At 37.5% G+C, this 13,088-nt stretch overlaps 2 protein-coding genes across 2 annotated transcripts; one reads left to right on the top strand and one right to left on the bottom strand.

Annotated features, from left to right (window-relative positions):
• Positions 1-596: 596 nt before the first annotated feature.
• Smp_128390 (hypothetical protein) lies at positions 597-1,363 on the bottom strand (the record flags this gene model as incomplete). The annotated part of the gene is made up of 3 exons (XM_018788896.1): positions 597-831; positions 866-1,259; positions 1,294-1,363. 3 exons carry the CDS (start codon positions 1,361-1,363, stop codon positions 597-599), a joined length of 699 nt encoding a protein of 232 aa, XP_018654394.1.
• Positions 1,364-5,747: 4,384 nt separating this feature from the next.
• Positions 5,748-7,023, top strand: Smp_011600 (hypothetical protein; the record flags this gene model as incomplete). Its single annotated transcript, XM_018788895.1, has 2 exons — positions 5,748-6,125; positions 6,265-7,023. The coding sequence occupies 2 exons, from the start codon at positions 5,748-5,750 to the stop codon at positions 6,877-6,879; spliced, it is 993 nt and encodes a 330-aa protein (XP_018654393.1). The 3' UTR covers positions 6,880-7,023.
• Between the last annotated feature and the right edge of the window lie 6,065 nt (positions 7,024-13,088).

The following is a 13,088-nucleotide window of genomic DNA, read 5'->3' as shown; positions in this document are numbered from 1 at the left end:
GAATTCTACTAATTTAGGGTATGGTGTTGTGGAGGTTGCTGAATTTTATTGAAATCATGGACGGAACAACGTTAGACTATCATTGGTCGGTCCATGATTTTAATGAAACTGCTAATATCATTTATGAAACCTGATCATTGATAAATTGTTCTGTGGTGCATCAAAGGTAATATTCGTCTTACACTTAACTGAAATCGTTGATACATAAAGAGAAATCGCAAATAAGGGTTTTTGATAAAGTTTAGGTGGAAAGGTAATCCAACTGCATGGTAAACATGCATGACACCTTTGGGTCTTTCCATGTAATGAGGTGACCGAGGAAAGCAGTACGTTGACTATTTTTATGTCTACCGTATTCACTACTTTCTATGGGTTTTTCATTTCATGTTTATATATAGCTCGTCGAATATCCTGCAAGGATCTCGGAAAAGGAGATTGTCAAGGTTGGCTTTGGTTGAAGAAAACCAACCCACTTACTAGTAAATATGTGAAACGTTGGTGTGTCTACAAAAACTCAACGTTCTATTATTACAGAAATCCTGAAGTAAAGTTCTAACTTATTTGTTAAAAATAGGGAAACATTTATTTCCCTTATTTTAGGATGATTCAGCTGAAGGTTTAATTCTGTTGCATGGTTTCACAATCACTCCTGCAGTCTCAGCGAAATCGGGAAAATTGTAAGTCATTTCCACTGCATAATCGATTATCTCCTTAAAATGTTCATTGCATTGAGCACTTATAGCCTGTTGGGATAGCCTATTGGTAATTATGGCATTCTCAACAAGAAATTGTCGGAACACAACCATTTTGGGAAGAAGAGAAAAAGGGGGTCTAGCTGAAAATACTTAATGTGTCACATACTAACCGTTCTAGCCAGGACGCAGCATTTGCAATTGTAGACATTAGGTTCAGTATACAGCTGAGAATGTAAGAAGCAGCTCCCTGAATATCTGAAAGTATCCCTGGATAAGGACTATCAGCATCTTGTCTCTTAGTTATAGCCATAAGAGAATTTATTGCAGTGATAATACATGTACACGAACGTGAGACGCGTAGTAAAACTGACTGAAGCGTTTCGTTATCAAAAGATGAAAACTGGTATTGTAATTGCTTGACTTTCTCCAATATGATCATCTGATGACCAATCTTTTGAACCCCATACTTGTCTAACACATCAGCAGTCAGGGAACTAAGCCACTTTCCACTTATATTTTTCGCACTGAATGCAGACAGATACGGCTCGATAGCATCGTCTAACCCTTAAAAAAGTTTATTTGAAGTTGTTTTAAGTACCAGAAAGCCAAGATATGACCTGAGTGGTTGTCCAACTAAGATACGATTGTGGTTTCTCGAACTTGTCCATTACAGCGCATAGGGTCAACAATTTGAATTGTCCCACAGTACAATATCCAATGTTGTCATGACCAGCCGGTGTAAACTAAATTACATTTTTGTTATCGCCAATTTCTGAATTACTTTAATACCATGTCTTTGGTGGTGCCATTTAAATGGTCTACTTATAGTCATTTCAGTAATTATCTGTGGGTTCCAAATGGTTCTGAACGAAATAGAAGAATCGCTTAGCGGGCTTCCGTATCTAATAGTAGTAGGTCACCGATGCCTCCACTCCTGCAAGGCTAAGCCATGCCATATCGACCAAGTGTTACCACGTTCACCATTTTTGACCTACTCTAAGTATTACTTGTTGAATGTAAATCTCGGTAATTGTATGCTCAGCTTCAAAGACATTGTGGTTGGGACTCAATACCACTAAGGTTCCCTTGTCATCCGCCAAATTTTGAAATCAGATCCTCTTAATGTGTCAGCTTATTATTTCGGTTGCAAACGTCTCTCCGAAATTTCACATCGTTAGCGAGAAGTAATAAATCAGACGATACTTAAATAAGAAGGTCACTCATATAAATTAAAAAAGAGGAAGTCTTAATCTGAAGCCTGAGGGACTCTATCAGGACATTCTGTAGCTTGAGGAAAAGTGAAGCTTACCCTAACCTTAAAATGAGATCAGCAGGTTGGTTATATAAGAATGACCGTTCCTGAAACCGTATTATTGAGGTGAAAAGAAGTTTATGAGTAACAAATAATCACTTAGTCCGTTTTATATCAAGGATTCCATGCCCGTTGAGGGTACTGAAGGAAATTCTACCGGCCGATAGCACGAGGGTCCACTGCGTCGGCCTTCTTTGAAGATTGGTGTGATGTTCGTTATCTTGGACAGTGCCTCAGCTCAGAGAATGTTATAACGTCACATTGAGGTGTTGCTAAGACTGAAGCCGCTTCTCTCAGTTTGGCAGAATGAACCACATTCAGGCCAAAATTCTTCTTTTCGACAGATACTGTAATTTCTGATACATCAATCCACTGGCACGGGATAAAAACTAACATGGAATAGAAGCTACCGTGCTTTCATCTCAGCGACCTCCAATGGCTTGACACAAGGTGGACATTTCACATTAAAGTGTCCCACGTCAGTGGCGTGCTTGTAGACCGGCCTAACTTAGAGGTATGTGTGCCTATAGGAGACTCATATATTTCAGAAAATGCCGTATAAAATATGTCCATGTGTATCGTATGTTTTTAGTTGCCTCTCAACTGAAGAAAAAGTCCGTTTTGCACTTCTTAATTGTCTGTCTATGTCTGGAATTAGGGGAGTTAGTATACTTCATCCTTTTGTGACCGTCGTAACTTTCTGTTCATTAAGTGGGTGGTAATACTGAGTTAAATACTTCTGAAAATACTGCGATCGACCTAACCTATGCATCTCATTAGGCAAACCTACCTCGAAGGTTCTTGACAAGGGGTGGATTCAATAATGCCTTAAAGGTTTTCCAGAGTGTAGGAAAAGCATAATTCTGATGAGTGCGACTGAGAGTTACCCATAACATTCACGAACAAATTAGGCACTCCATTTCTTGTGGTCTATTTCGTTAACAATGCCATGCAGCTGCCAACTTAAGGACAACATGCTTGTGCAGGTATTTGTTGTTACCAATAAAATGCATCTCTACCTTAGTTATACCAGTTCTCACACAACTAACAGGGAAGCCGAATTGTATGAACATATTTCACGATAACGTGCAATCGAATGCATCTTTTGCATTAACGATGTTCTAGTAACATATTTAATAAACCTTAATAATTACTTTACACATTCTCATCAATATGGAAAGGTAGACCGATATTGTTGATGGGTAAAGATGCTTTTGACAGGTTTATGTGATGCTATATGTGACGAGTTCACGGTGTTACTAAAGCTACTCGTAAAAGTCACTCACGTTAATGGTACTCACAGTTATTTGTATAACTTATTACCCTAAGGACTTCCATGTAGCGTAATATGTTATACTCATCTACTTTTCATTTGAATTATTGCCGCCCAAAATAACGCAGTAGCGGTTGACTCACACCTTTATTAAACAGGGAAACACATAACCTCATCCAAAAGGATGATTAAAAGTCTTTAGCAAAGCAATTCATTCGCCCTAATCCCCGAAATAGAAATCAGATAAATAATTAGTGGACGATGTTATACACTATACTGTTGAACGCCTGTTAAGCGAAGAAATTGGATACAGTTGAGTCTGTAAGTTGAGATTTCCAGAGGAGATAACTTGTGACATGATTCCACATAATTCATTTATACAGAATAGGTACTAACATACTGCGTAGTGAAACAATATATGTAAAAGCAAACGTAGGTGTTGGAAAACCTATGGTTTTCAATATGTGCAGTGCTTTACTTAAGCCTGTTACCCCAAATGGAACATAGGCCACCGACTAGTTTTCTCCAACCCACTCTGTCCTGGGCTTTCCTTCCTAGTTCTATCCAGTTGTTGTTCATTCTTCTCATATCTGTTTCCATTTCTCGGCGTAATGTTCTCTCTGGTCTTCCTCTTCTCCCTTGGCCTTCAGGATTCCGTGTGAGGGCTTGTCTTGTGACGCAGTTGGGTGGTTTCCTCAATGTGTGTCCTATCAACTTCCAGTGCTTCTTCATGATTTCTTCCTCTACTGGAATCTGGTTTGTTGTCTCTCACAGTAACTTGCTGCTGATAGTGTCTGGCCAACGGATCCGAAGTACCTTGCGTAAACAGCTGTTAATAAACACTTGTATCTTCTAGATGATGGCATTCGTAGTTCTCCATATTTCCGCCCCATACAGTAGAACTGTCTTGACATTTGTATCGAAAATCCTGATCTTGGTGTTGGTTGAGTTCTAGATGTTCTTCATTTGTAGATATGTTGCTCTTGCTTTGTCGATCCTCGCCCTCACATCTGCATCAGGTCCACTGTGTTCATCAACGGTGTTGACCAGATATGTAAAGGTTTCCACATCCTCCAAAGCTATTCCGTCAAGTGTAATTCGATTGGTGCATGCTTTATTGTATCGGAGAATCTTGCACACCGTAGTGTCAAAGAAGCCTCCAGAGTGCTGTTCTGTCCACACTATCAAACGCTTTCTAGTAGTCAATGAAGTTGATGTAGAGTGATGAATTCCATTCAATTGATTGTTCCACAATGATCCGCGGAGTGGCGATTTGGTCGGTACATGACCGATCCTTACGGAATCTAGCCTGTTGGTCTCGAAGTCTACGGAGTTCCTCGTTCTGTTTAACAACACTCTGTTGAAGACTTTTCCTGGTATTGAGAGAACATTGATGCCTCCGTAATTCTCACACCTGCTGAGATCGCCTTTCTTTGGTATTTTGATCAGAAGTCCTTTTCAGTCTGTTGGTACTTGTTCTTCATCCTAAATCTTGCTAAGGAGAATGTGGAGTATCTTTGCAGTTACCGCTCTTATTCCTATCGTAATAAGATCACGTTGGTATTCTATTTCTTAACTTATTCATTTATTCTCAGCCGTCCAGTGGAAAGATAACGAAAATAGCAGAACTTTGTTTTAAAAATAGCATACTCCCCCTTGAGCTAGTCGATTCAAAAGTTCTTTGAAGTGTTCTACCCACCTGTTTCGCTGTTCTTAAATGTTGGTAATTACTTTGCCTTCCTTGCTTTACACTGGTCGTTCTGGTTTACGGTAATTTCCAGAGAGATTCTTTGTTGTATTATACAGTTGTCTCATGTTTCCTTCTCTTGCAACCTTTTCCGTCGTCATCTCTCGATCTTCCACATATTTGCGTTTGTCGGTTCTGATGCTCCTCTTCACTTGCTTGTTTGCTCCTGTGTATTCAGTTTGTGCCTTGGCTTTGTCTGTTCTTGTTGGGCTGACATTGATTGCTGCCATCTTGTTATTCAATCTTACGCAGTGTACAACAGTGGTCCACTCCTTGTGATGGTGCTTCCTGTGGCCCAGAACCTCCTGACATGTCGAAGTGATTGCCTCTTTTACCCCTTCCCACTTGCTCTCCACGGTAACTCCCTAACATCATCATTCTTCCCATACTGTTAATATCGTACCATTTTTCTTTCTCTTCTTTTTATTTCACCTTTCTGCTGGTAACATTCCGCCTCTCATTCCTGATACAAAATGCTTAAGTCTGTCCAAATAAGTAATGCATATGACAAAACTACAAAATAGTTTTCGGTTTATAGCTTCCTTATTATTTAAACCCTTCGATTTAACTATAAGTACCTACTTACCAATTGCTATTATTAAAACATACACCGTAGTTATTCGATTTACGTAACTAATACTATCATCGTGGTCCGTGTTCATAGTTTTCGGAAGTAACAGCTGTTTTAAACAAATAACTTCATTTGAATAACTCTTAGTAATGAGTGGTTTTTCATATTTCATTCCTGATAGTGCATTCTCAATTTTCAATGATTGGGTTCGCTTTGTGTTTGCTTCCGATTCTGAAATTGACCGATCAAAATGGATGAATAAGTTAGGTTTAGCTTCAATCGGTTTGTCATCTGCCATACCGAATTCCCGTATTGGAGGTTTCAATCCTGGCTATGTGGTTTCATGTGACTCGAAAAATAACGAAGTAAAAGCTGAAATATCGCCTCAACATTCATGTCCTGTCTTATCAGATTCATCCACTAAAAATTCCAAAGGAGACAACGCATCTGCACTTCGATCTGAAACCTTATCCACCTTCAGAACTACAGATTTCTCAGAGAACTCCTTAACATTTGTGACTTCTCAGGTCAGTCATATCTTGTTAACCTTACAGTTGTCTATAAGTCCTGTGTCTTTTTCAGCGCTGAAATTTTCATTCATTCTGGAACCACTTCATCATCTGTTTGTATAGTGTCCAATGCAGTAACTTTTGTTTTATTTTTCAGTCTGTATCATCCAACCCAAGGCATGCAGCACTGCATTCAGTTTCATCGCCATCATTTTCTACGTTTGATTTGCGTTCGAATTCTTTACCATCTGAACCCTGTGCTGACCGTTCTATAGTTTTTCCTCGGAATAGTGCTCTACCGCCCTCATCATCTCCTGCTCGCGCTAGAATTAAGCATCGTCAACCGCTCGAAATCCCTTCAGTAGCATTTGGATGCTATAGTGAGAGTGAGGATGAAATAGACGGGGATGTTGAAGCCGAATGTGATGCGGATGAAAACATTGATGACAACTGTATCTCTGAGGAAGGTACACAACTAAATCTTCGAAATCGACCAGGATCTGCATCCCCATCACATGAACGATATGTTATTTTAAACAGTACAGAAGAAAATGAATGTTTACAAGAATATACAAAGCTGATTTCATGCGAAAGTGAACTACGTATGTCCGATGTACATGCTTCAATACCTTTATCACGTCCATTAAGAGCTGCACATATCATTACGAAAAAACCCCCTTGTTCTGATAAACTTCTAGGTATCGAAAAGATTTTTGGCGTAAGGAACAACGAATCAGTCCCTGAATGCAACAGTAGGCGTTCTAATAACTGAAATTAAAAAGCTTTTTTCAAGTCACCATAATCATCTTTGATCATTTGCTATTGAATTGAATTTACTTTTGTAAATTATTTTTTGAATTTTACTTTATTTTAATTCATACTTCATCTGTTGTGAAATATCTCACGCTACGTAGTTATCTTCAGTGTTTTTAATCCGAGAAAGGGTGGGTTTTACTGAGCTCAGTATTTTTAAAATAAATTTGGCATTTGTTTTATTCTAACAGTATCAAAGCTAACAAAACATATATAGGCATATAGCGAATAGTGTAACATTTGCTATAAAATCTTGCAATCTTAACTTGAGGGAAATAATTTCGGTTTGTTATTTACTACTGGTTACATCTCTCACAGATATTACGTTTCGTAGTATTTAATATGATACATCGTTTCACAAGGAAAAAACTATAAGCCACCGTTGAAATCTACCAAACCTTAAAGATGCCTAACAATTATACACACAAATGATGAATAGTAAATCAACTGATTGGTAATATCAATAAATATTTTGGAAAATAATCCGTTCTTTAATACGTCATAACAAATGTATAAATTTGTTTTCGTTACATGAACTAAATATGAAAGCCAAGAATGATGTATTACATATTAAGTCATCAGGGGATAGTAATATTCATGATAATAAATAAAGCACCACAAAAGATCTTAATATGAATCAAATCAAGGCCAGTTAGTAAAATGAACCTATAGATATTATTGACAACAGTGACGAGGATATTAAGTGCCAAAAATCCAAAGACCAGTAACTGCTATAACAATCCATTTTATTCTTTCCATGTGAGTGACATTGCGGTTTGTAAGAAGGAGTATATATCCACTACCTCGTTGATCTGAAATGCAAATCATCACGGTGATAACTTAATGTATAAAAGTGCAAATTGTAATAAATGAGTGCTAATAATAGTTTATTATACATATTTATAAATAATTCAGTAACATTAAGACACACATGATAGAATACATGTACAAGAAGAATAAAATGTGATTGGTAATATCTGTCATTACAACAGTGAAAGTGGCAGACAAGCAAATTTTTGAAATACAAACTAAGACATGAACATGAGTTTTCACTGAGTTGGACATAAGTTGGTTGCATTCATCCCAGTGAAATTCCGATAACTTATCAGCTTTTCGTCACACGGAACTGGTCAGGACACCTACGATTCAATTACTCTTTGTATCATACATAGGTTAAGGGGTACCGAGATATTGCTTAAGATCTGGAGTTTTAAATAAACTATGGGAGCGCAAAGGATTATTAAATTTCCCCTTTAACTGGTGCCCTCAGGTAGACGAACGAATAGCTAACTGAAAATATTGTGGTCATACGACATACATATTTCAGATAATAAACCAGTCAATCAAAATCTACATAAAGCCTAGCATAGATGTGCGTCAACTCTAGTAGTCATACCACATCAGGATGACGAAAGGATATTACCAAGACAAATAGCAAGTAACGTTAGTTTTAGCAGTAAAAAAGTACGGAGCGATGAAAATACATTTCCGGGAAAAGTACGTACGAATTAGTACTGTAACTTAAGGTACGCAGGAAGATAAGTGAATGCAAATATGCCACTGTAACCGGTTCTAAGTCATGTTATCCAATGTCTCTAACTACTGACTCAGTAGTTTGGTACAATCAACACGACTTAGTCCTGTAGTTAGTGATTTCATGGATTATTGCTTGGTTTGGGCGCTTCTACCTTACTTTAAACCTACTACCACTCCAACCATTAATTTACGTCAAGGTTGTCGGTAGTTGTTCACACTTTGCACATGACCCAGGTACCTTAGTTACTGAGGATTGACAACATTAATTGATTTGGCATCTTTGCCTGGTATCCTATGCCTAACCTCAGCATTGCTCACTCGGTTGTTGCACGACATGCGGGGAATGTTATTGAGACACCTTTAACCGAAAATTTGCAGTCTGCCTCATACTTAAACTCAGTTCTTGGCAAGAATAAACGGTTGACTGGGTATGCAACAGATGATTAGTTATCTGCTTGGTGGGTTGTGACGCTAATATAACGAACTATTTTTCAGCTTGATTTAGCCTATAGAGAAATTAAGTTACCTGCTACGATGACTACGTCTGAGCTCCTAATTTTCTAAACGTCAGAAAGCTTTCTGTAAAACGGCATTTACTCCAGTCGGTGACGGAGTAGGTATAAAACGACGAGGAGCCAACGGGATTCACCTGACTTTCTGAGTTATTACTTTACTTGTAATCGAAAAGAGGAAAAGCACTGTCGCCAGTAATCTTTATAGGAAGTTCTTGTTCTGCTTTCAGAGTGTCTAGTACAAGATCACGAAGGGTTGCTGTAAAGTCACCAAACATACGAAGGGTGGGTCGCACTGGGTATTTTTATTTGTCAGACGAGATTAATTGAATGACCACACTTGAATTCTGTGTGTGAGCTTAGGAAAAGCAACGTATGTCGATTGCTCGAGATTCTAGATTCTTAGTTCAACAAGCTTGTCGTTTGATTTGACAAAGGTTCTAGACATTGAAAACTCACTTATGTAGTTTGGAGCGACGTTTCGATACCAGGAATAACATTTCGCGAATTTAAATGGATAATTGAAAAAGCTGGGTTAGTAATGGTTTTGACAACATGGGAGCCCAATTGAAACCTCTAATACAGAACTACTCCAAGGCAGTCATAGCCTTTTTGTGAGTAGTTTACGATGTGTTAGCGACAAGCTTTTAATTCTCTACAGCTGACACCAAATATCTGTTTGGAAGGGTGGGGCGTCTTAATTGCATGGTCGAGATTGACAGGTCGCTCTCTTCTGTTGTGGAGCCAGAATCGCTTGAGGCAATCGTTATCAGTGAAAAAATAACACGTTACTACCATCTTAGCAAAATGAGGTTGGCAGTACGACCTAGTAATCAAATTCTAGATTTTTGTTATTCCAACGATTCTTGATTGAGTTATTTATTTGCTTGTAAACTTACTGATTTTGATGTTGGTTTGCCTTGTCCATGTCCAGCCTTTTGCTCAATTCGAATCAGAATAGGGTTTGTTTGACGACAGTTGTGACATAATTTTTCTTGTAAAGTGGCAATAAATTTAAATGAATGTAATGGAACAACACGATCATCATGATCTGCAGTTAAAATCAATAAAGCTGGATATTGAACATCTGAATTCGATGGAATCTTGACATTATGGAGTGGGGAAATGCTGTAAGAAGCGAAACATGTACACATAATTTCTGTTACAAATTATTGCAACAATATACTCAGTGAACAAAAGTACAAGTATGTTAGTGATTAACAGACGTTAGTGGTATTAATATGATGTTACAGATTATTCGGATTTTGCAACCATAATATTATTGATATTAATGAGAGTGTTTAGATAACTGCCACTTAGAACCATAGAAGTATAAGATGCTGTGATTTTCTTGACTTATATTTCGTTTTCGTCAGCTAGATCTAAAGAAATTACTATCTTTTTACACAAAAACCCACCGTGAGATTAAAGATTACTCTAGATTTAAATTATTTCAACATCTTAAATAACTACTCTTATTGTTAAGTTAGTCATACTTGTAAGGGACTACAAAACCTACTAATATCAACTGAAGAATATGATTGGCTTATTCGTGGATTGGATCAGTTTGTAGTTTCTGTGAAGAATTTTGAAATAGTGTACAGAAAAAGAACTGGTAAATTTGGCAATCAACGCTGAGTCAGGCTTATACGACTCCCTTACAATACTGCGGTGTATATTTATCATAATGTTCAAAGTCTTTGAAAAAATAAACTGAGAGGAATAATAAGCTACACATTTTCTTCTTTTGGACGGTTTTGCGTTTTTAGGTATTCTCGAATTTTATTAAAGAGCCATAGGTTAATTTATAATTAATTTACCGCTACAATAGTGAGTGCTCTGAGCCATTACATTTCCGTGTCGACCGATTTGGCTGTATGAGGTTTATAAGAGGGTGTTCACGAAATTTAATCACAAAAGGTTATCAACTAATTGATGTACATGAAATAGAAATGTTTAAATCGATCACAGCAGTTGCGATTAAGTACGAGTTAAATCATAAACATGAAAATGTCCCATAAATAGAAAATGAATGGATGATTTAGAAATGGATTACCGCATCAAGTATGAGAAATCCTTTTTATTATCAGGATCTCCATAATCACTTTTCCAGGCATGTCCAATTGTAAATTTGTGGAATCTAATAAGGTCGCATACTGGAACTTGAGCAACAGCAGCTTTAAATAAATCAGGTCGTTGATTGCAACAGGCACAAACTAAAAGTCCGCCATTACTACCTCCTTGAATGTACAGTCTAAAAGTTTAAAAATGAATTTGTCCTTTTTTGTAAAAAAAAATGATTATAAAAACAAGCTAATCAACTAAAACTGTGGTTTGGATAGTATCGTAAGTACCAAGACATGAATCTCATAAAACCAAAATAAATCGATAATGTGTACATAATATGGGAAACATATTAGAAATTTTATTTATTTATTTGAACACATCAATATTGGTAAAAGGGGACACCAGATAGATATGAGCCACACAAAAAATTGTCATTTCATGTAATTGTGTGAGGGCTACTCAGCCCGGGTACTCAGACCGAAGCAGGTGGTTTCTTTACGAGACCACACCCGGAACCCTCGACCTAAAAGTATGATCCACAAGGCAATGCAGCATCGTGAGATGCAGTCCCATGGTAGCGGGTGACTAGCAATTGGTTCATGCGCCGTTCGTTCACTCAGAGTACTGGAGCCCATGTGCACCATTGGTTTGGAATCAGAGTTTCCCAACTCCCCTAGATAGACTTACCGTGTCCACTGGCCAGGTTAGCGCCGGACATTCGCTTTTCGTCCTCTCAGTTTCGTAAACAACACCCCCACCACGAGAAGGCACTGAGTAGGACTTCCCTGGCAGAGGCTGTATACTTGTGGCCGTGTGAGAGCATTTCAAGAGAGAGTGCAAGCCCTCCCCACTCTCGGCTGTACCAGGGCTACAAATTTAGCCAATTTATCAAACAAACGGGAAGTGTTTCAAAAATTCACTGGAGAATTTTTGCATACTATTAATATTTATTTGTAGTGTCTTACAACGACAGTGTACTCAGTACTCCTAAAGAATTCCCACGACAGAACAGTTAAAAGTGAACTCAACTACTGATTTTATCGTTTCTGCAAAGACCTATAATTACGTGTTATTCATACAAATTCCTAGGGAACAAAAAGTAAGGTTTAAAGCTGATTACAAGAAGCGACTGTTGAGTGAGGAAACAATATGGTCAAAAATGTCGAACTCTGTCCTTTGATGAGTTCACTAATCTCTGGAGTAACACCTGTGGATGATTTTACATAACAGTCACTGACTTGATTTCTCGTAAATCTAAGATCAGCTGTCGCATCTAACTTACTTCCAAGAACTTATTATACCTAAAGGCAAATTCACGTTTATGAACAACCACCGACCTTTTATTGAAACACCTAAAATAACGTTTATGTTCAGTTTGCTATAATTCGTTATGATTAATAAGTGAAAATGAAAAAAACAGCGAACAAAAAGAAACTCGCTTTTGGTTGTTAGTATATCCATGATTAAGAAGGTATTCCGCTGCTGCTTGGAAATCATCGAAGGAGTTTTGTTTGTTTTGCAGCCGACCGGCATCGTGCCAAGATTTTCCATATTCTCTATCAATTATCAAAGGAAATTATATGCGTGTGAGGAACAAGAGAACAAAAAAGTTGACTTTCTAGTTAACTAAACCACAACACAACCGCGTGAACCGATCAGAGTAATTGATTCAGACTGATAACTACATCGATCACCTAGTGATTTAATAAAAAGCACTTGTAATTAAATACCTACAATTTTCATCAGATATGCCTCAAAACTCAAGAATGGAGAGAATTGATATGTACTAAATTTTTAAACAAAATATTTATAGATCTTATATATATCATAAAGGGATTAAAAACAAACGATATTGGTGTATCTTAATCACAAACTCCATGCCTAGATGGATACAATTAAAACTAATGACGCAGACTACCTAGCATTGTGAGCTTGAGTAGAAACTTTATACAAAACTGATAGAGTGGGCCAATCAGGAATCGCCAAGTGATCAGTGTAATCGAATAACAAAAGGATGGTTTTATTTTGCAAAGGATGAGACAACTACTAAAAG

The sequence above is a fragment of the Schistosoma mansoni genome, chromosome W (assembly GCF_000237925.1).
Source record: "Schistosoma mansoni strain Puerto Rico chromosome W, complete genome".
Lineage (NCBI taxonomy): Eukaryota > Metazoa > Platyhelminthes > Trematoda > Strigeidida > Schistosomatidae > Schistosoma > Schistosoma mansoni.
This window is presented reverse-complemented; position numbering and strand designations above follow the sequence as displayed.